The 23,651-nt window shown below is 39.5% G+C and overlaps 2 protein-coding genes across 8 annotated transcripts; one reads left to right on the top strand and one right to left on the bottom strand.

Annotated features, from left to right (window-relative positions):
- Window positions 1-3,941: 3,941 nt before the first annotated feature.
- On the top strand, window positions 3,942-14,015 carry LOC103716133 (uncharacterized). 7 transcript variants are annotated; one of them, XM_089926590.1, is made up of 5 exons: window positions 3,942-4,208; window positions 5,809-5,920; window positions 5,998-6,129; window positions 8,426-8,827; window positions 13,502-14,015. In XM_089926590.1, the coding sequence occupies exons 3-5, from the start codon at window positions 6,032-6,034 to the stop codon at window positions 13,638-13,640; spliced, it is 639 nt and encodes a 212-aa protein (XP_089782716.1). In that variant the 5' UTR covers window positions 3,942-4,208; window positions 5,809-5,920; window positions 5,998-6,031; the 3' UTR covers window positions 13,641-14,015. The 7 variants fall into 7 exon arrangements, with proteins under 7 accessions (XP_089782716.1, XP_089782717.1, XP_088564820.1 ...); XM_089926591.1 differs by having other exon boundaries at window positions 5,993-6,129; XM_088708694.2 differs by having other exon boundaries at window positions 5,700-5,920.
- Window positions 14,016-21,464: 7,449 nt separating this feature from the next.
- LOC149751557 (uncharacterized) lies at window positions 21,465-23,213 on the bottom strand. Its single transcript, XM_089926821.1, has 2 exons — window positions 22,887-23,213; window positions 21,465-22,776 (listed from the first exon to the last, which is right to left on the bottom strand). Exons 1-2 carry the CDS (start codon window positions 23,160-23,162, stop codon window positions 21,568-21,570), a joined length of 1,485 nt encoding a protein of 494 aa, XP_089782947.1. The 5' UTR covers window positions 23,163-23,213; the 3' UTR covers window positions 21,465-21,567.
- Between the last annotated feature and the right edge of the window lie 438 nt (window positions 23,214-23,651).

The raw sequence follows: 23,651 nt of genomic DNA, 5'->3' as shown, positions 1-23,651 counted from the left end.
GGACTTCGACACAGTTTTTTCGTAATGCCGGAAAAATTTGTTGAAATCCGATTCTTCCTCTTTTAACCACCTCTACAACCCTTATCTGACCCCTATAGACTACATCCACCCTTTGTATAGCCTAATATCATCAAAAGACTAGATAGGGATGGATATTTATCTTTTTCTTTTTGAAAATCGAGGTCCTTGCGTAGAGAGGAAGGAGATCTATACTTTTTCCTTCAGCTGGCAGCGCAATCGGGACTCCCCTCCACCTCGAATCCCCTTCCTCCTTCTTCTCTCTTTTTCCCTCTCTCTGTGTTTCCACCGCCTGAGATTTCCCCCCCTTCCTTCTCTGTTTCACGTCTGAGCCACAACTCAAAACCCTCCAATTAAGTCACATCAAGCACTATTCACCCTTTGTTTAATATTATTAAATTTCCATTTTGCCCCTAACACTTCAACATATCTACTATTATGCCATTAACTTTATTTCCTTCCCATTTTGCCCCAAACACTTCAATGCATCTACTGTTATGCCATTAACTTTTGATTCCTTCCAATTTTACCCTTTATATCAATTTTAAAGGACTATTCTATCCCTTTTTATATATAAAAATTTTTTTTGGGGTTATTACAATCCTCTCCCATATTCTCGCTCAGCCTGACCTACTGTTGCACCAGGTAAACTCGGCTTGGTGAACCCTAGGTCAACTAAGCCCCTGACTTCAATCTTGTTAGCGAAAGCCTTTTGCACTCACTCTCCTGAGGACCATCAATACAATTGAAGTCCAACACAACCACCGTTGGGTATCCTTGCTGAATCATACTAGCTATCTCACCCAAGAGCACCCTTCTCTTTCTATAGTCAGTGCTGGCATAGACCGCATATAAGACTCATGGAAGCCCATTTACTTCTGAAATTATCATAATATAGCCTGTTGGTTACACTTATGGAAGATGTTGATATTACAATTCCCTAGTCTCCAAGTCATAATAATTCTGCTCAGCAACCCTTGGGATTCCACTGCATAAAATCTCCAAGATCTAGGTAGGGCCTGCATCGTGCACTGGAGATTCCTTTCCGATAGTCAAGTTCTGAAGAGCACATACACCTCTAGATCATACAAGTGCACTAGTCTGCGGAAGGCCGAGCTAAAAGAAGGCTTCCTGCCCCCTCTGGATAGTTTCACAGTAGGATCTTCATTCAACATTCTGGGGGGAGGGGTGGCCCTCTCCCTCATGCTCCACCTCCATCATAGCCCCGGCTAGTCCTTCTGACCCCCACTTTCCGTCTGGCCCCTACAAGACTTGCTTTAGCTATAGCACCACATACCCACGGTCAGCTTGAATTGGGCCCAGTCCATCTAGAGAGGGCACTGTGTTCTCATTGTTGCCTTCCCATGCCACCACAGCCCTCCCAGCTTCCATCTTCCCCCCAAGATCTGGCATCTCTATAGCCCCCTTTCCTTGGCCCATAGCTGGCATCGCTGGACCCTCTGTGTCGGCATTGGAAGCTCCATCGGCTGGAACTACTCACAATCCCCTATGCACCGCTACTAGGTCAGCCTCCGAAAGCCGTGTGGAGAAGCCACCAATCTTGCCTAGCTTGGCCCCGCTGCCGCCCGCCGCCTCAGCCCTGGTGGTCCGGGAGAAAGGGGGGATCCTACTCCGTTGGCGATTGCGATCACCTCTAGGCACCCGAACTCCCTCGCCTGATTCAGGAGACATGGGCTGTGGAATGTCGGGCTCCCCCACCAATTGGCTCTCCTTCTCGTTCTTCGGTCGGCCGTCAATCCTAGCTCGGTCGACCTTGCTGTCGTCCGATTCTTCGCCCCTGATGGTCCAGACAGCCAATGCATGAGGAGAGGGTGGAGGGCTTTTGTGCCACTAAAGATCGTGCCCTCTCCTTGGAGCCAAGGGCCCTTCGTCCGAAGAAGAAGATAGAGGTTGTTGGAGGCCCAGCCTAGCCTCCACCGGCCCACCCTCCGCATGGGTCTCGGGTGGGCTTCGAAGGCCCAACCCAACCTCCACCGGCCCGCCCTCCTCGCGGGCCTTGGGTGGGCTCTAAAGGCCCAACCCAGCTTCCACCGGCCCATCCTCCACGCGGGCCTTAGGTAGGCTCCTGGCTCGCTTCATCAAGCTGAGCCCAGAACCAACCTTCGTCATAACAATGTCGGTCCGAGCCACCTCAGCCCGACCCAACAAGCCTAACGCTTGGGCCTGACCCGTATCACTGCCATGAATCGAGACTCGATGTCCAGAGCGAGCTGACTCACCTCATCACTTGAAGTCGCCGAGTCACCGGCCAGGACCCCCTTCTCCGGCGATCTCCTCCGCACCACCTTGATGGGATTCTGCTACCCATCCTAATTATGTGGCAACTCGGGCAAACTCAGCCGGTTCTTAGGAGAACTCGGCTCGGAATGGGTGGAGGATGGGCTCGAGGCTGACTCGGAGGAGGAAGTAGTCATCCTCCTCGGCCGCATCCCAGCGTTGGCTGCCCTCGACTGCCAGATCCGATTGGTGGCCAGCCACGATCCAAATATCAGACAGCGACCCCGGTTGGACCCCCTCCATCTCCGGGTGAGCCGACGTCTCTGAAGGAGTCTTTACAACCATAGGCACTGGAGACGCCCTGGCTCCATCTCCCTTTGTCGAAGCGGAAACGAGGGAAGAATATCAGCAGTCATCCTTCATATAACCGATCCGAGCACAACCGTAGTAAAATGCTGGTAGATTTTCATAAACGAAAGCCTGCCAGAAGTTCTGCGACTCCCCTTTGATGAAAACAGGTTTGAGAGGGTTTAGGGCATTGAGTTCCACCTTAACCCTGGCATATCCGAACTTTTGAAGCTGGTCAATGAATCCATCCAGGGCCAGAGGCCAACCGCCACCATGATATCCAGATCGAGTCCCTGTCCCAATATTCCAGAGGGAGACAAAGGAGCCGGATCCATACCACCACTCGGTTCATGGAGTTGATGTCGGGAACAAAGTCCGGCACCCATCTCTCTCCATGGCCAGTAGTTGGCCCGCCACCAGCTATGGGTCGTTGGCAACACCAAATCCTAGTCACCCTCGCTCTTGAATCGGAAGGTCTAGTGCTCCTCCACCATCAGGAAAGCCTCTACCTTATAATCAAGCTTTTCCTTGAGACATAACTCTCGAGCTACCCACTCTGTCGGGACTCGCCGCCCAAGCTACAAACAATCACTGTCGTCGAAGACCATGCCCTTCTAATCTTCCCCACCCACTTCGATGGTAGCTCGAGTACCTCCATGAAGTGCCGCTAGAGGACCTCAAGCTCCTTCTCCAATATCCAGTGGTTGGTCCGCACCGGTTGCTGGGGTGGCATCTGTGCCACCGTCGACGATGAGGGAAGCTTCTTGGCTGCCGTCGAGAGTAGCCGATCTCCGCTTCTAGACGGCTCTTTGGCCGATCAAGCCCTGCACCCTCGTCCACCACTGTCTCCCTCGTCAAACTGGTGTTCCAATCACCCATCTCCAATGGATCCCAAGTGCTCGACGAAAAGTCGCATGAATTTTGATGCACTCACCCATTCGATCGCACGGGGCGTCCCTCGTACTAATTTCTTCAATATGATATTTTGTTATCGAGCCTCGAAGATGAAGATTCTACATGCGCCGACTTCTAGCTCTAGCCGGACCGACGATCCCTGGTTAGGATCAAACATCCACCTATTTTACACCAAGAGGCCAGCAAGGCATTAGGTTTTTGAACTGTGTTTATAACTAGTACGAGTCGCATCGTGCTTGAACTAATGTCGAAACCATAACCACTGAGACTAGAGCTGCTGCTCAAATCTTGCGCGGCCTACTCGAGCTCCGCACATTTTGGATGAGCTTAGGCTCCTTTGAACAGTTCGGGCTTGTGTTTACAATGACCCAGTCCGGCTCCGGCCCGAACCCAATCATACTACCTGAGGTGTCCTTAATATTTTCCAAGATTAATTCCCTATCCCACCCCTTGGATCCCTAGCATGTCTCTCCGATTAGGAAGGGAAGTAGGGCTTCTCCTCCTCGCCTCAACTCGATAACCCGCCACCCCGCCAGGCCACCGGCCATCTGCTCACCCCGACAACGGCGACAAGGCTTCTCGTTTCCGCCCCCTCGTCTACTCCCGTCTCGACGGTCTCCTCTCTCGACCAGTCCAGCCTTCGGCAATAAAGATTCCACCGAACACCATATCTCCGTCAAATGATTAAGGTCTTCCTCGCAAATTTTCTATTTTTTATATTGTATTTTGGACGCGTTTACTTGAAAGTCCCTGGAGGCGTAGAGCTATTTCACTGAAACAGAGGAACCCGTGCCGTTCCCAAACCCCCGCCGTGAAATAGTAAAAACACCCACTCTTCTCCAGCGCGGCGTCGTCGTCTTCCATTCTGGATCTTGATATAACTCTCTCTCCTCTCTCTCTCTCTCTCTCTCTCTCTCTCTCTCTCTCTCTCTCTCTTCTTCTCCTTATCTAGTCTTCCGATCCGCTTTAGGGAGGGCGAAGAGTCTCTCTTCTCTTCTAAGTTCTAATCGTCTTGCTCGGAACTTTTTTTATCTTCCAACTTCCTGGTGAAGCCGTGCCTCCACCTTATCTCACCATCTCGGCTTCCTCCTCGGCCTTAAATTCCTCTGTTTCAGTGGCGTCCTCTCTCTTTTTGTTGTTCTTTTTCGTTCCTTTTGCCTTTTGATGTTTAAATAAAAGAAGGATTTATTTAGTCTCCTGCTAAAGGTGCACGATTGTTCTGTTTTTGGTGAAAATTTCTGCAAACAGTGTTATTAGTCCATTGGGCAGATTTTTCGGTCATTAGTGATAAAACAACTCAAGAATTTTGATTTTCTTGGAATCTTGATTTTCCATGGTTATGGTTGGTTACATAAAGCAATTTCCATGTCATTTTTTTGTAAGAGTTATGCACATAATTGTACCAACTTTTGTGGAATTGAATCAACAATATAGAGTATGATACTAAAGAGTGTGATGGAACAAGATAAGAAAACTGAAAACGAGCTCATGTTAAATTGGAGAAAGCATATGGTATGGTACCTTGAGAGATGCTGTATTTGTGGGCATCAAGGAACGAAGGTGTACTTCAGTACTTGTCCATCTCCTCCTTTTCTGTATCTTTTACTTCACTCGAGGCCAGATATTACTTGTCTATGAGAATCTGTACTTATGATTCTTCTTTTCCTAATCCTTTTCTTTCCCTTGTAACATATTCTCATTATTTTATGCATCGAGTTCTTAAGCTCTTTTTAACTTGGTTGATTGGGTCTAGTAAAATCTAGGTTACCTGTTTTTTTAAAATTCATGAATATGTTGTGAATTAATTTCTTACGACTGTTTAGATATGTGTGTTTTCTGTCTTCTGGAGTTTTTTCTTGGATATATTGTTGTCTAAATTTAGTGATTCATTTATGTTATTATTGTTAACATGAGTTGCTTTCCTACTTGAAAAAAAAAACTCCATGAGATTGAAAATAGTATTTTAATGAATATTGAGTACAAAAGTTTGATTAGTAATTTTACATCTCAAAAAGCTAGACGAATTATTTTTAAATAAATTTTTAATGTATTTTATATTTATTAAAAAAAATTATCATTTTTTTTAAAAAATACCTCCTCCAGTGAGTTTGTCTTAGCCCCCAAATGCATTGGGCCGCCCCGGGTTGGCCAGTTGAAAATTATATAGAGATTTAATGTAGCCCGAGGCCCGGCAAATCCTTGCCCTTGACTTGCCGAAGCTTTGACGTGGTACTCTCTCCGAGGGCGTTCGGAATCCAGTGATGGACTCACCGGCTAAGACTCCAACAGGAAGAAGAGGAAGAGTACAAGGGGAAGAAGAAGAGGAAGAGGAAGAGCACCACCTGAACCCCTTCTTATCTACCGGTATCACCAAGCCATCTGCTTCCAAACTTCAGTTCAGGTATTCGGCTCAAAATATATACGCATTTCTTATAGACAACTTCTGGTTTAATTTCTTGGTCGTTGGATGAAGAGAAGGAAGGAGATATCTCGGGCACAGTGGGACGAAGTGATGGGGATGGGGAAAGTGATAGAGAAGAAAGGCAGCATGTGGACGACCACCGGTATCATCCGGAGCGGCAAGCTGTATTGCCACATTGAGGAAATCCTGTAAGTATGCTGATTTTTTAGGTTATATAATGTAGCTTTAGATGTTAATGTTCACTGCCCTTTCATCAATATTCGATTTTTGCTTTCATTTCAAGTTCTTGAGTAGCTTTCAAATAGTTGGGTTTGTATTCTTTACCCCTTGTTCATGGGTATCATTGTTCAAACAACAATTATTTTGTTGAAAATCCATGTGTGTGTCAGCCTTTGGGGTGAATCCATTGAGATTAAGATGTTATTTTGTGCCATCTTACATCAAAATTCCAGCTTTTTGTCGTGTATTGGTACTTTGAGCTGCTACTTTTCAATTATTACTAAATCCAATATCTTTTTTTTTAAAATTTTATAGAGAAACTTGAATTTTTGATTTTTTGCACATTTATGAGCCTCAAGTTCAACTTGAAACAAAATTATCTTGATAACAATAAAGACATAAATTAATTGCTCATTTCTGGATTTTAGAAGCCCTGTTAGTCAGGGATTAAGACTAGGGACTTAACCTGGTTTGAGCTTAAACAATTATTGCTTAGATAAACCTTTTGAGTCAGCCTGCTGAAATCGCTCTGTTGGGGAGGAAAAGTACAGGCAACCTGATGTTCTATCCTTCTCCTTGATCAGTGTCAAAGTGAGTTTGTCCTGCATCATGTGGCTTCTTCGATATTGTTATTGCTTTCTAAGATGGCTTTTCATTTTACATACTTACTATCAGGCACCTCTCTGTCATAACCTTTGCTACTCTTGTTCATTTTATGTATATTCTACCATCATACGTTCCCTCTATACTGTATCTGTTTTAAAACTGTTACAATTCTTTGGACATGGACCCATTTGCCCCATTTGAACATTTAGATGTTAATTCGTTTCCTCTCTTAGGTGCATCTCATTTTATGCTAAATTCTACTCCTACCATAATACGCTACTTGTTCCCATGTCTTTCATATGATTCTTTCCTTCACATTTCTCCTTCTTAAGCATATGGTCACCTTAGATCACAAGGGCTGTGCGGTATAATTGCTATTGGTATAATTCATTCCAAAACCTGAGACACATCCCTTTTCCTTCTCCTTGTTAGTTTTGCTATAAATAATGCTTGTTATGCTGGTAGACCATCTTTTTATTTGATAGTCAAAGAAGATAATTGCTGTTTGAGAATTTAGATCTCTCTCTCTCTCTCTCTCTCTCTCTCTCTCTCTCTCTCTCTCTCGCGCTCGCTCACTCGCTCGCTCGCTCTGAAGTAGGTTGTCAAGGAATGTCTTATTTAGTATACTATTATGCCCTTCTTCTAGATGACTTGTCTATCAGCAATAGATGGATGATTGAGATAGATTTCAGAAACTTGTTTTGACATGTAATTGAGAAGATATCAAAATAAATAATTTTAGTTATGGGGGATCTCATGTTATTTCTTCTTCCTGGCATGCAATCCTGGAGCCTATTCTCCTTCTTCCTCCTTGTCCTCCTCTATGATAACTTAGTACAAACCCCTAAATTCCATCATTTTTTTTTGACCTAGACTTAGCCTATGCTACTTTTTGCATGCCTTAGTTTCAATCTGATTGTGCTTCTTTGTGTCAGATTTAATTGCTGTTCAGTTCTTTTCCATGTACGGACTTGAACAGTATGCTTAAAAATCTATAAACTCAGCAACTTTCTCAACCCTTTGGCCTGTAATTATAGTCTAGGTTACATTGGTGATTTCTTTTGTAAGTTCTTTAGGTTTTCAAGATAGTGTGGTAGCTCTGTGGTGAAAAGATGGTAGTAAGTAAACTACAGTTGGTCAGTCAGCAACTTTAGTACTGTAATACATAGTCAATAATAATCCTATTAACTGGTCTATGGGTGACTTGCTCAGTTATTAAAAGACATCTCAAGTGAAAGGGAATTTCTTTTATGGACTCACTGAAAGTTCATGCTCATCGAACATATCGATTGAAAGATAAACTGGTCGATTTGTTTTTCTTTCTTACTTGGTATGTGTTATTATAACTTGGTATTTGAGGGAATGATGCAGGAGTTTCTGCTGGCTGCATAATTTGAAACTAAGTGATCTACTCGGGCACTTTTTGCCGTAAGAATTTTATTCAAATGGATTGAAGTTAAGGGACTTGATTTACTACAAATATCCTTCTTGCAGGGGTCTTTCTTTTCTTCCTTTTTTTTTTTGTAACTCTTCATTTCACTTTGATAAATACCTTTGGGCACTCTTTGCCTATAGTTTCCTATGAAAAACAAAGATCTACTATCTTTCTGCTTCTCACTTGCAAGTTCACAGCCTCAAGTTATTTGAATTTGGTTGTAGGTTTTTAGCTGAAAGAGGGGCACTTCTTCTCCTGGATGTTGATGATACAAGCCTTAGCATAAAAGATGTATATAAGAAGATAGCAGAAGGAAAGTATGGGTGTTCTTGGGAGTCCTTTGAAGCTTACAAGCACCTGAAGCTGCTTGGATACATTGTTGGACGCCATGGTCTTCCATGGACTATGAAGAATAAAATGATCTGTTGCAACAATAACTTGCTTCAAAGCACGCTAGACATTGATGGGAGGCCCAACAGGGAAGTGGGGGAAAGTATTCCCATCATTCAGATGCTTAAAGATATGCAGATTAATGACATTACTCCAACTTTTGATGTATATCTACCCAACAGCAAGTTTAGAAAATCTTCCCCGGGTGATCCAAGTTTTATTCTTTGCCTGGTCAGGTAGATTTAATATCCAAAATAGATGGTTAATAAAAAAGCAACCTTAGGCTGTATAGTTATCTCGTATAATTTTTTAAACTTCTCTAGATCATTAATCTATCTTGCCTAATAGAATGTACTAAGTCGAATCACATTGTATTCTCTGCTGTGCATCTCTTTCATTGGATAAACATGAAGACAGACATATATAATAGGTATGACCCATCTATTTGATGTTACATGGTCATATTTTTTCATGGTTTTCCTGTCCAAGGTTTTCTTTTCCTTAAAATTGATAACAAATTAACAACACTTAAATTCCTCCTTATTATTTCACATCTTCTCATTAGGTTGTGTTTGCCATATGATCCGCATGGTCATCACAATAGAATAAATAAAATACTGCACTTTGTCTTAGGCTTGGAAAATTTTTTGCACCAAAGTTGATATCATTAGGACTTTAGGAAATTCTTTTCTGTTGCCTTAAATTCCATACCAGAGTCTGGCATTTCCATAGATACAGCTGCCTTTGGTTTTCTAAGGTTGTTAAAGATTGATACTAATGTTCAAGAATCATAAAGGGTCCTCTTGTGAATCTGGCTCGCAAGGTCAAGAAGTTTCTTAAGCTTCATAACTTTTTTTTCCTCTTTTTTTTTTGTTGAGGGGAAGAGAGGGTAGAATGCACCCAAATTTATTAAACAATAAAGAATGAAGAACAACAAGCCTCAAAGGAGGCAGAAAGAAAGAAAATTACAAGGCACGAACTAAATCCCAGAGCCTAGAGAAACTAAGTTGTTGTTTTTGGTTACATAACAAATACTTTCCACTTTTTTCTGATTTCTATATTTATTTTCCTGTGCCAGTGGAAATGATGCTGGTAACAGTGTCTTTTCTTTGTTTAACTTTTAAAGACTAGTCTCCATTGCAATCATGTCCATTAAACTCCATGATTGATTTTTCCCTTTTCTTTTTTCTGATTTTAATGCAGTTTAAGGAAAGAAAATAGCTGTTATTGAATTTGATAAGATTATATTTTAGTGTGAAATACCTCAAATCTAAAATATAATATACTTTTTTAAGTAACTCTAGAAAAAACACATCATGAATGGTATGACAAATATATAATATAATCTTAAGAAACATTCCGACAAAAAGAGTTTCAGATAGAAACGAACAATGAGAACTTCAATTTTCAGCTTAAGTTTTATAAAATGTATTGACAAGGAACCTTTTAGAAACATTAATTTTGACCAATGACTCCCCTTCCACTTTCTAAGCAAGAGTCGCACCTGTTTTCTTACTTCTCTTGCTAGTATTTAAAAGAAAAATAAAATCTTTGATTTATGGTACCTGAAAAATAAAAAAACGAAAGAAGTATCCCAAGTCTAGCCACCAAGGATGAACACATAGGGAAGATGTGAAGAGGCAAATGACTATGGAGGTGTTCAACAATTTATTTTCAGACCGTGGTCACAAGATTTTATGGAGTCTATCAAAGAGAAAGAGTTGATATTTTTGTGAAATGGTTGCAGAAGGGCAGGATATATACTAAAAGATTTTGACCATGGTTTATTATACCGGCCTAAATCGGACGGTACGTGGCATACTGTACTGTAGCGGTTCGGTACCGATACCTAATATGGATGGCGTACCGACACTCGGTACACCAAAAAAAATTTATTCGATACTGTACCGTCATTGTACTAGTGTGGCACCGGAACGGGGTTCGGTACCGAGACGGCGAACCTTGATCTTGACTCTTGTGTACATAAACTGCATGGATAAATGTAGCTTGAGAAAGTGCTTTAGTGATAAAGATGAGTTCAAATAACATATCTTTTCGAAAGTACCATCTTAAATGGTTCGGTGCTGAGGCATAGAGTAGGTAAAGGATGAGGAAGGATTGCTAGAACTCTAGTTGTCTTGATACAAGTAATTTAGTGGTACTATCGCTAGAATAACGGATGAGATTTTGGTGGCTTGGGAGGTTTGCAAGATTTGGTGCATGCAAAAATGATGTTGAAGGTTAGGACTTAGGATTATTCTAGTAGTGTGAATGAAATAAAGAATAGCATCGAAAAACAGAAGCTAAAACTTTTGAGCATGCATGTTAATCATTACACTGTGAGATATGGAGGGAGATTCATGACATCTTTCCTTGGCTAAGAGATTGTGAAACTGTATATACTTTCATGTTTTTTAATAAAATAAGTAATATTGCTAGAGTTGTGATTTTCTTTACCAATGTCAGAGTGCCATGATTGTTTGAAACTTTGAATGATCAAGATAGTTGACCTTTTAGTAGCAGTCTCTTTCTTCATGCTTTGCTTTGTAACTCCCTTTGTAATGTGACCTACTTTCATAGGGTCATAGTCAACAATAGAAGATAAAATCAGAACCATGTAACTTCATTTTCTCATTTAGCTTAGTGATTATGTTGTTTTTGTCAATTGAAACACTTATGACTAATCCTCCATGATATTAAAAACCAGTCTTCTTTGTTCTGAACTATAAGCTGATCAGATTTGATTGTGGATGGCCTAAAAGCTGACTCAAATTGTGTTGACTTTTATGGCCCATTGTAGGGTGACAAGCTCTAATGATATGATTTTGATATAAATTTACAAAACTCTCTGCTTATGCAATCCTTTCTCTATTTGATGTTTGTGATGTTTGTTATATTAACTTGACAAATATTAATTTATTGTTCAAGGTTTCATCAGTAAATTTCCAAATTTTCATAGCATATCTTAGTGCTACTGGTACTGGAAAAAGCTGCAACATTTTCATGCATACATCAACTTACTATCGTATCTCTGGTTTCTCACTTTATATTTCAGATGCTTTCATCTTTTGACAGCTTTAGGCTAGATGCATGTGCAATGAACATTTAGTTAAAAAGAAATGTGGAAAAAAAAGGACAGAAAATTTTTAGGAGTGAATAAGATTTTTCTAGAGATTAGATGCTGAATAATATGTTGGGCAGATGAGAGAAGCTGGATAGAGTGTATTCTTTCCTCTCTGAATGGGTTATATCTATTTGACAGAGATGGATAAAGACTAGGAGTTGTCAGTATATTATTATGCCATGTTTTTCGTTACATCAAAATAATAGGCAATTATAAGATTTATATCTCAAAATGGTTTTAAAAGAGCTAATGGAGTTTTAGGAAGTAAAATTGACAGAAATCTTAACTCATGCTTATTAACATAACATAAGAATCTTACATCTGTATCATTTTCTTCCATGCTTATTGCCGGTAAGAGGGTTTCTTATAAGAGTCCCATGACTGGCAATTTTGTGAGAAATACTTGTGAAATTGTAGTGTTGTGCTGAATGTAATCAAGTTTTGACCAATTTTTACTCTTCTTGGTGTCTATACTATTACATATTTGTCCTTGTTAGGTTTCTTCTCTACTTTGAGCATAACCTCTCTGTTTTATTCATCATCTTTCTCTTTCTTCCGTGCAACCACCTATCAACTTATGTTTATGAATTGTTGAAAGTTACGGAAGTGCTATTTTAAGCTATGTTACTTGGACACATGACATGGGTGTCAAGTATTGAAGCATCTAGAAGTGTTGGATATTGGATCTTTCAAGAGATCGGACATGGGAAAATGCTGAAAGTATATGTTTGCTTAAATATATATGAATATTTGTGTGTAGTTTGTTGGATCAGTTCTTTTGTAATTTCAGACAATTCATAAATTTTTTGCCAAATGTTATACTAGACTTGTTAACGTTTAGGTATAGGTGCCAAAATTTGTTATGTGACCATGACGTCATCATGGTTCACTGATTTGAAGTGTCTGTGTCCAGGTGTTCAATCATGAAAAAAAAAAGGTTTTCAAGCATCGGGGTAACACAAATTCCCAATCCCAAGCTTTCAAATTATCCAAGCCAAGTGAGGCCATCTCAGAACACTAATGACCTTCAGGCTCATCTAAAAAGATGATGTCAAAACTAAATAGCATCACAAGCAATCTGCTCTATATACTTAGAACTATAGATCTGGAACAAAGTCTTTTATGTGGAGCTTTGTCCAGATTGGCTGAGTGGTCATTATGTTTGGTTAAATCTCTTAGGTTCCTTCTTGGTTGCATGAATATAAAGTGCATAGCTTAGGAGGAGGGTTTCAGTTCCCACCAACTAATCTCCAACTTTTCATGGCAGACCTCTTTTATCAAAGCTGCCCTGCTGGAGAGTTCAACACACAGTTACATTCTTCTAAAGATCAGTTCTATATCAGGGAAGCCAGAACCAAGTTTTTATTACTTCTAATTTGAAAGATGCAGTGTGTCTAACATTTTGTTCAATCCAAGTCCAAATAACTAGTTTATGGGCTTCATGAATCAAGTGAATAGAGAGAACCATTACCAAAGACGTATGCCTGCAGTCATAATGACCAATTGGAGACTCTAATGCTAAACTCTTATTTAACACAACCTGACTTGGATAGAGGTTCCTATTTCGTTGGTGGAGAAGATCTCTGAGTACAAGTGCAGATGTCATACTTTCTTTTTCTTTCTTGGTTTCTCGTTTTTTATGGGTTGGTTGCTTTTCATCATGCCATTCTTCTGATGTGGTTCCCATTTTCTTAAGCTTTTTTTAACATTGTGTAAAACATCTCTTGTAGTCATTATGATTTCAATCCATCTTTAATTGCATGTTCTTGAAATATTGTCTCTGCAGGTATAAACCGCCCTCAATAGTAGATGTAGAAAATCTAGAGAAGAAGTGTAATGGCGTTCCCCTTAAGTTCTGCTATGTGGATCATGGGCGGGTCATCTTCTTTTCCTTTAATAAAGTTATGATTCCGTCCTTGCCATGATGAATTTATGAAGGTCCTAGCTATTGATGCCGTTTGCACTTTACACAGCTGCTGAGCCCAACTGAATAGGTTTATTGGATTGATGTCCTACTCTACACTTTCCTTTTGAACATGTTTCTGTGATCAGAAAATTTTGTAGGATATATATATATATATATATATATATATATATATATATATATATATATGTATGTTGTCAGTTCATGTTATATAGAAGATTGCTGCATGTATAACGGTGGAGGGCAGCTCTTACTATTGACAGCTTTTACTTTTTTGTATCATCATGTAACCCAGTCTTCTGCATTTTTCATTTCAATTCCACACATTTGGTTATTTAATATGTATGCATCTGAATCAAACGAGTCTGAGTTTTCACCCCTGGTGACGATGGTATGAAATAAGGGCTACTATGACACTGTTCCCTAATAAAATAATATTTTAAAAATCAAATATTTGCACTGCAATGGAAAAAATAATTTTTTTTCAGCTGATTGCAAAATATTTTTATCATGTCTATGGGTATTTATGAAAAATAATGGTTTAAGTATTTTTTTTTAATAGTCCTATTTCTTCGTAACTGCTTTTTCTGTTTTGGTTATAATGGCAAATTATGGCCATTCCTTCGTTATTTCCAAGGAGTTTAAGAAATAAGGTACGCCGTCTTAGACCTCAGCCCTATATTGGTGCTACTTGTGTTGGTATGCCCAGCACAGGAGTTGGTTCGGTGTACTGAGAGTCGGTACATCTTCCATACTACATACTAGCTTAGTACCGATATGGTTCTATATGCTCTGTACTGTTCGATTTATTTGTGAACCATGCGAGCTCGGGGAGAATTATTAGAAGAACAGATGCGAGCTCGGGGAGAATTATTAGAAGAACAGAAAGAGGAAAAAAAATAAAAGAATTAATAGAGTAACAAGAGAGCAAGAAAATTTAAAAAAAAGGCTAGAGCATAGCCTAGCTTTTAGTGCTCCCTTTTTGTTAGATTTTAATGCACCCTTTTCAGGAAAAATAATGTTTCAAATTAACAAGTCAAGGCTCCTCATTTCCAAGCCCAGTTTTCGTGTGATGGCTATCCTCTACAACATCCCGAAGTGTGAGCTAGGGCTATTTTCCAAAGCAGAGGTGTTTATTAAGCAAATTGTGGATTCATGTTTTATTTGCGAATATCACATACTTTTAGGTATATCTGCATGCATTTGCAAACAAATTAATTATTTCTAGAACTACTCATTTAAGCAATAAACTATAATTGTTTGCATTTTTTTAATTCCGCAAATTTTGCAACAATGCCCTCTTGAGCATAGTTGATGCCGCAGGAAGGATTAAAGATGATTTGATCACCAGGATTTAACTTCGTAGCCGGCACACAAATTGAAGCCATTTGGGTTGAAGAACCCTTCATCTAGTGAAGGAAGTTCTCTCTAAAAATTATTATTAACATATCAAAAGGTTACCTTCATACAATGCATTAGAAGTATATATAAGACTAAACCCCCAACCCAAACAGGCATTAAACCCAATATAAAATCATACTTGAAATAGGCCTCATGAATAAGGAAATATATTGGAATTATTTACTACAAATATAGACATCTGACTAAAATTTGATATTGTCTCTAATGATCTAGTTGGTTATAGTATCTGTTAGAAAATATAACATATATAAATAAATCTACATCATCCTATAAACTTAAGTTTTTAGGAAAAATGGTGATTTTACCATGGTAAGTGGTAACAGAGCAAAGGTCCTGAGTTCGAACACTGTCTCCATACTCTTTAACCCCATTATTAAAGAAATTTTACATATTGGGCTCGCCCATTAAGAAAAGTCCGGCCCACATGTGAGGGGGAGTGTTAGAAAATATAAAATATATAAACAAATATACCTCATCCTATAAGCTTAAGCTTTTAGGACAAGTGATGATTTCAACCGTATTTGCTGGCTGCACATTGTGTTGCATAAGTAGTGTTCTTATTATTCTCCACATGTGTATTTGTCTCTTATTGCCCTCATTCTGTGCTCCTTTACCTACCTCAATCTCCCTCCTTTACCCAGCCTTTTTCCTCATGCACCTTTTCTCTTGATGTCACTCTCTTGGATAAAGAAGAATTTATAATTTTTCTTACTTAAGATTGGTTGTTTTGATCAACCATCATTTCATTAAATATTGTTAAATCCAAGCAAAATATAGACCTCATTTAGGAATTGCAATTATTGATAGAGTAAAATTATCGAGCTTGAATTTTTTATAAAAAAATTGTAAAGTTTAATGATGGTGGGTGTTGATTCCGTACACTGAAAGTTTACACTGGAAACATTCTCAAATTGTAAAGTTTAATGATAGTTGTTTTATGCTTTTCATTTCTCAAATTCTTTACTATTCTGCCATTTTGATCTACACACAGGCTTACGCTGAAGGAGACGCATTCTTTTGTTTTGTTTAGTTATTACGTGGATTCAAGGACAATTTCTGTCAGAAACTTGACAACAGCATTGTTGGAATTTGTTCTGCAATTGCTAAGTTGTCACAGCTTCTAAAGAAACATGATGGAGAGCTTTGGCATCATCTGGAGATCACAACAAAAGTAAGAAATGGAGAAATTATGAGAGTTTTTCCATTAATTAATTGAGTTTTATTGGATATGTGGGGGTAACCTGGTTGAAATTTTTCTTAAATTAGACAATTATGTCATAGTTTGATAGTCTCGTTGTTAATTTTCTTGTATCATTTAGCAACTTCTTTATGTTGCGACTCTGTTACATAGCACAACAGGGTGTATGTATGTTGTGTACATAGGCCTGATATGATGAATTACTTTCTAAACCTCGATTCTGCAAAGCCTTTTCCCCCTCTCTTTCCCCATCTCTTGTTCTCTCTCTCCTTTTTCCTCTCCTCCTCACTCTCCGGTTCTCTCTTTGTTAATTTGCCCTCCCTCTCCAATTCTACTAATGTCAATTTGCCCTAAAGCGGCACAATAGGGACCCGTATCCTACCAAACCAGTTGCCGGCTGATATGCCCTCAGGTACTAGTTGGCGAAACTTGACATATGCAAAATCTACCAACTATTGATAAGATTAACTCAAATCAATAACAAAATATTTGCGAAAAGTATAGAATTGAAGGATTTTGAATACATCAACCCAGAAGGAAACAAAAAAGAGCTAGTAAAACATGATACATCTTTCGTATATGCGACACAACAATCGTAGAAATGGATGCAGGTACATACAAATATACATGCAGACACATAGCAATTTATCGAACTTTTTCTTGTCTAGGACATTAAATAGCAGCATGGAAAATACTTTGGACATATATAGACAAATAACACATATTTCACCTTAAATATTTTTCCAACAAATTTTTGTTTCTTGCAGTAAAAAAAAAAGTGGGACATATGTTGCCATGAAGTATGTAAAGACAAGTGCATGACTTTTCTATAGCAACCAATTGGCATATTTAGTACATCATCATAGTTAAGTGCTTCGCTTTTGCAGCACCCATAATTATGAAGAAATGTAATGGGAAGCAATTCTAGGACTTACGTAATGAAAAAATAAATTATACATTAAAGCCTTCTTCAGTCATATCTCGTAGTATATCGTCAACTGATAGCCTGCGCAGGCTATCACCGAGTGATGCAAGGATTGCGGCCCTCTCCTCAATCTCCTCACTAGCACCTTGCAAAATTTCCAAAGAGAAGGCAATGGTGGAATTGTCTGCACTAATATCCTTCAAGAATTGGTCGAGGCCACCTAGCCCTGATATATGATCCGAACCTTGTATTGTCTCCTTAATCTCCTCACCAGCACCTCGCAGAAGTTTTAGAGAGAAGGCAATGGTGGAATTGTCTGCACTGATATCCTTCAAGAATTGGTCGAGGCCACCAAGCCTTGATATATGAACTGAACCTTGTATCATCTCCGCGATCTCCTCACCAACACCTTGCAAAATTTCTGAAGAGAAGGCAATGGTGGAATTGTCTGCACTAGTATTCTTCGAGAATTGGTCGAGGCTACCTAGCCCTGATATAAGACCTGAACCTTGTATCATCTCCCCAATCTCCTCACCAGCATCTTGCAAAATTTCTGTGGAGAGGGCAATATTGAAATTGTCTGCACTGGTATCCTTCGAGAATTGGTTGAGGCTACCTAGCCTTGATATATGATATGAATCTTGTATCATCTCCTTAGTCTCCTCACCAGCATCTTGCAGAATTTCTGGAGAGAAGGCATCGGTGGAATTGCCTGCACTAATATTCTTCAAAAATTGGTCGAAGCTACCTAGCCCTGATATATGATCTGAACCTTGTATCATCTGCACAAGCTCTGGCACCACTAAATCAGACTGCAATAAGGTGTTGTGGTGAATCTGGCAGGAACCATCAACTCGACAAAGACGAATCAGTGCGAGTAGTTCCCAATTAAAAACCATCGGTCAAATCTGCCAAACTTACGTTAGACACCGACTGGTTTATCAATTTTAATCGGGCTCTACCTCTGAGCCTAAATCAAGTTCCATCTTGGTCTAATAAAAAACATGGACTTGATTAATTTACAACTATTGTAAATTGAACTAGAATTTTCTTGACCTAATCTAGTTACTACTTAATTAGATTTGATCAATTAATTCTATTAGTCCATAAATGATTCTAACCTTAGGTCTAACCCAATCTCAAGAACTTGATTCAAGCTAACCCAAATAACCAAAGACTTATGTAATTATCATTGAATTGAGTTACAATACTAGATCTAGGTTTTCATATCACTTAATTCTTAATTAAGTGTAAAGCTTATGAAAGTTTAGATCATTGCATAATCTTTTTAATTACACATTAATTATAAACTTTTAGTTCTTAAAATAGTCTTTAGATCTGAGTTTGATAATTAATCATGTGTAATTCACCTTTTAATTCATGTTTAAATCATTACGATTTATGTTCATATATCATATATATAAACTATCATGAATTAATTTAAACATTATAAAACTTTTGCATGTGTTTTCAGATCAGATATGTCTTTCAAAATCAGAGATTAAATAAATCATAAATTTTATTTAGATCTAATCTAAACAAGTTTATGATTTCAGATTTATTCATGTTACATATATTAACATAAACATGCATCACATGCATCCAAATTTCAGATCTAGTTAATCATGCATAATCAGCAATTAAATTAATTAAAAAAATACTTTAGATCTAATCTAAACATGTTCATGATTTCAGATTTAATTGCGATGATTAAAATAGAGTTTAATCAACTTTTATGGTTCATCTTGAAAAATCAAACACAATGGCATCCCTACACGCCATAAGAGATCCCATCGAATTGGAAAAGAGGGTGATGATCCCTTCTTTCTCCTATGATCGGACGGCTTGGTGATTGATCTATCAGATTATTTTAGAAAAAGGTAAACAAGTTTTAAAACATAAAAGCTTAAACTGAGAACCTGGCTCTGATACCACTGATAGATTCCTATGAGTTCTAGCAGTGATAGCATGCTGAAATTTATTTTTTTTTTATAAAAATCAATGGCTGCACCTGTTCGGGCTGCCTACGTACCCCTTCCCAAGGAGGATCAAGCCATACGTAGTTCTTTTCTATAGCAACCAATTGGCACATGTAGTACATCATCATAGTTAGGGGCTTCGCTTTTGCGGCACCCATAATTATGAAGAAATGTAATGGGAAACAATTCTAGGACCTACATAATGAAAAAATAAATTATACATTAAAGCCTTCATCAGTCACCTCTCTTAGTATATCATCAACTGATGGCGTGGGCAGGCTATCACCGAGTGACGCAAGGATTGCGGCCCTCTCCTCAATCTCCTCACTAGCACATTGCAAAATTTCTGGAGAGAAGGCAATAGTGGAATTGTCCGCACTAATATATCCTTCAAGAATTGGTCAAAGCCATCTAGCCCTGATATATGATCCGAACCTTGTATTATCTCCTTAATCTCCTCACCAGCACCTTGCAGAATTTCTGGAGAGAAGGCAATGGTGGAATTGTCTGCACTGATATCCTTCAAGAATTGGTAGAGGCCACCAAGCCTTGATATATGATCTGAACCTTGTATCATCTCCCCGATCTCCTCACCAGCACCTTGCAAAATTTCTGAAGAGAAGGCAATGGTGGAATTGTCTGCACTGGTATTCTTCGAGAATTGGTCGAGGCTACCTAGCCCTGATATAAGACCTGAACCTTGTATCATCTCCCCAATCTCCTCACCAGCACCTTACAAAATTTCTGAGGAGAGGGCAATAGTGGAATTGTCTGCACTGGTATTCTTCGAGAATTGGTTGAGGCTACCTAGCCGTGATATATGATATGAACCTAGTATCATCTCCTTAGTCTCCTCACCAGCACCTTGCAGAATTTCTGGAGAGAAGGCATTTGTGGAATTGTCTGCACTGATATTCTTCAAAAATTGGTAGAAGCCACCTAGCCCTGATATATGATCTGAACCTTGTATCATCTACACAAACTCCGGCACCACTAAATCAGACTGCAAAAAGGTGTTGTGGTGAATCTGGCAGGAACCATCGATTCGACAAAGACGAATCAGTGCGAGTAGCTCCCAATTAAAAACCATCGGTCAAATCTGCCAAACTTACCTTAGACACCGACTGGTTAATCAATTTCGATTTGTTTAGTCAAATGACTCGGGCTCTACCTCTGAGCCTAAATCAAGTTCCATCTTGGTCTAATCAAAGACATGGACTTGATCAATTTATAACTATTGTAAATTGAACTAGAATTTTCTTAACCTAATCTAGTTACTACTTAATTAGATTTGATCAATTAATTCTATTAGTCCATGAATGATTCTAACCTTAGGTCTAACCCAATCTTAAGAACTTGATTCAAGCTAACCTAAATGCCCAAATACTTATGTAATTGTCATTGAATTGAGTTACAATACTAGATCTAGATTTTCATATCACTTAATTTTTAATTAAGTGTAAAGCTTATGAAAGTTTATATCATTGCATAATATTTTTAATTACACATTAATTATAAACTTTCTGTTCTTAAAATATTTTTTAGATCTGAGTGTGATAATTAATCATGTGTAATTCACCTTTTAATTCATGTTTAATTCATTACGCTTTATGTTCATATATCATATATATAAACTGTCATGAATTAATTTAAACATTATACAACTTTTGCATGAGTTTTCAGATCTGATATGTCTTTCAAAATCAGAGATTAAATGAATCATAAATTTTATTTAGATCTAATCTAACAAGTTTATGATTTCAGATTTATTCATGTTATGTATATTAACATAAACATGCATCACATGCATCCAAATTTCAGATCTAGTTAATCATGCATAATCAGCAATTAAATCAATTACAAAAATACTTTAGATCTAATCTAAACATGTTCATGATTTCAAATTTAATTGCGATGATTAAAACAGAGTTTAGTCAACCTTTTATGGTTCATCTTCAAAAATCAAACACAATGGCACCCCTACAGGCCATAAGAGATCCCATCGAATTGGAAAAGAGGGTGATGATCCCTTCTTTCTCCTATGACCCGGATGGCTTGGTGATTGATCTATCAGATTATTTTACAAAAAGATAAACAAGTTTTAAAACATAAAAGCTTAAACTGAGAATCTGGCTCTGATACCACTGATAGATTCCTATGAGTTCTAGCAGTGATAGCATGCTGAAATTTAAATTTTTTTCACAAAAATCAATGGCTGCACCTATTCGGGCTGCCTACGTACCCCTTTCCAAGGGGGATCAAGCCATACGTAGTTCTTTTCTATAGCAACCAATTGGCACATTTAGTACATCATCATAGTTAGGGGCTTCGTTTTTGCGGCACCCATAATTATGAAGAAATGTAATGGGAAACAATTCTAGGACCTACATAATGAAAAAATAAATTATACATTAAAGCCTTCATCAGTCACCTCTCGTAGTATATCATCAACTGATGGCGTGGGCAGGCTACCACCGAGTGACGCAAGGATTGCGGCCCTCTCCTCAATCTCCTCACCAGCACATTGCAAAATTTCTGGAGAGAAGGCAATGGTGGAATTGTCTGCACTAATATCCTTCAAGAATTGGTCGAAGCCATCTAGCCCTGATATATGATCCGAACCTTGTATCGTCTCCTCAATCTCCTCACCAGCACCTTGCAAAATTTCTGGAGAAAAGGCAATGGTAGAATTGTCTGCACTAATATTCTTCAAGAATTGGTCGAAGCCATCTAGCCCTGATATATGATCCGAACTTTGTATCGTCTCCTCAATCTCCCCACCAGCACCTTGCAGAATTTCTGGAGAGAAGGTAATGGTGGAACTGTCTGCACTGATATCCTTATAGAATTGGTCGAGGCCACCAAGCCCTGATATATGATCTGAACCTTGTATCATCTCTCCAATCTCCTCACCAGCACCTTGCAAAATTTCTGAAGAGAAGGCAATGGTGGAATTGTCTGCACTGGTATTCTTCGAGAATTGGTCAAAGCCACCTAGCCCTGATATATGATCTAAACCTTGAATCATCTGCACAAGCTCCGCACCAGCACCTTGTAGAATTTCTGGAGAGAAGGCATTGGTGGAATTACCTGCACTGATATTCTTCAAAAATTGGTCAAATCCACCTAGCCCTGATATATGATCTGAACCTTGAATCATCTGCACAAGCTCCGGCACTACTGAATCAGACTGCGATAGGGTGTTGTGGTGAATCTGGCAGGAACCATCAACGTCCTGACTTGGGATAGGTGCCTCGTCACCAGGATGTTGTGCGGGGAAGCAACCATCAACGTCCTGACTTGGGATATATGGCTCGTCACCAGCCGGTTGTGTGGGGGAGCAACCATCAACGGGCGTATTGGACACATAGATTATTTGCGGTAGAGGGTTGTCCGGCGGTTGAAGGATCCGGCAATCACCGGCAATGTCCTCGGAGGGGTGTGTCCAAAGTGAATTCATTGTTTCTGGCTCTTCCATCCTTATCCTTTTTGCTGCGGGCTCCGGTGCTGTCCGGTTGACCGGTTGCATTTCAGGTAGATCTTCCAGCGTCGTGGTGTGAGTCTTGCGAGCTTTCGGTGTTAGATAGATCTTGCATATGACCCACTCACCCAGCTGCAATCAGAAACAGAACAGAGGAGAAGCTGGTAAAAGAAATCCATGTCCAAAATCAAAAGAACGGCAGCTACAGGGATAACGGGAGTTGTTTAGGTTGATCTGAATACCTTATTTGAATCTTTTGTTGGAAGGCCATGGATGGAATATTCCTCCATGAGCCATATGCTCTTTTTCTCTCCACCGGAAAGGCTTCTTTCCATATAGCAGAAGCACTGCTTAGAGCCCAGGACTTTGCGCTTGGAATCGAGCACGGTCTTGATGCCTTGGGTGGCCTTCCACCGTCCCAAGCCCGCACTCCGGGATACCCGCTTGCTATCTTCGGCACCCGGATGTCTCCGAGACCTGGATGCGAAAAAGAACCACTCGGAATCCCTGTTTGCCATGTTATACCGCGCTGCGACCACCCAAGAAAAACCAAAGAAGTCGGTAGCTCTAAATCAAGAATACAGGGCAACAGAAAACCAAGGAATTAGAAGGAGAAAGATAGGTATCTTCCAAGAACTCGCTTACCAGTTAGGTTCTTGGGGTCGTCACCGTAGACGTCGGCCTCCACGATGATACCACCAGGAAGCGTTTCGCCGAGGATCTTCTTCCTCAGGTAGAAGTCTAGGAGGTGCTCGTCCAGCGGGTGGAACACAAAGCCGGGAAGCAGCGCCATTGTCCAGTCCGGCATTGTTTCTTGGCTTAGAGGACGAAGAAAAGAACAGAGGACGGGGGAGGAAAACACCGAGATCAAGAAACAATGTGAGGACTGAGAAGATGGGGTTACGAGTTGAACCTTGAGATCAAGAAACGAGGCGAGGCCGGCAATATCATTGTCATCTCTGCTAATGTTTCTTGGCTTGGATGACGAAGAACAGAGGCCAGCAGCA

This window comes from Phoenix dactylifera, chromosome 12 (assembly GCF_051530095.1).
Source record: "Phoenix dactylifera cultivar Ajwa chromosome 12, Ajwa_hap1_PhDact_Kaust_v1.1, whole genome shotgun sequence".
Taxonomy (NCBI): Eukaryota; Viridiplantae; Streptophyta; class Magnoliopsida; order Arecales; family Arecaceae; genus Phoenix; species Phoenix dactylifera.
Note: the sequence above shows the minus strand (reverse complement) of the source record. Positions and strands in the feature narration are given on the sequence as shown.

Excerpts from the sequence above, each read along its gene's own strand:
- LOC149751557 (XM_089926821.1), bottom strand. The coding sequence starts at position 23,162 with ATGGCAAACAGGGATTCCGAGTGGTTCTTTTTCGCATCCAGGTCTCGG. Across the intron at positions 22,777-22,886 it reads CAACAAAAGATTCAAATAAG|CTGGGTGAGTGGGTCATATG; the intron begins GTATTCAGATCA and ends TTCTGATTGCAG.
- LOC103716133 (XM_088708694.2), top strand. The coding sequence starts at position 5,781 with ATGGACTCACCGGCTAAGACTCCAACAGGAAGAAGAGGAAGAGTACAA. Across the intron at positions 5,921-5,997 it reads GCTTCCAAACTTCAGTTCAG|GAAGGAGATATCTCGGGCAC; the intron begins GTATTCGGCTCA and ends GATGAAGAGAAG. Across the intron at positions 8,828-13,501 it reads TTTATTCTTTGCCTGGTCAG|GTATAAACCGCCCTCAATAG; the intron begins GTAGATTTAATA and ends TTGTCTCTGCAG.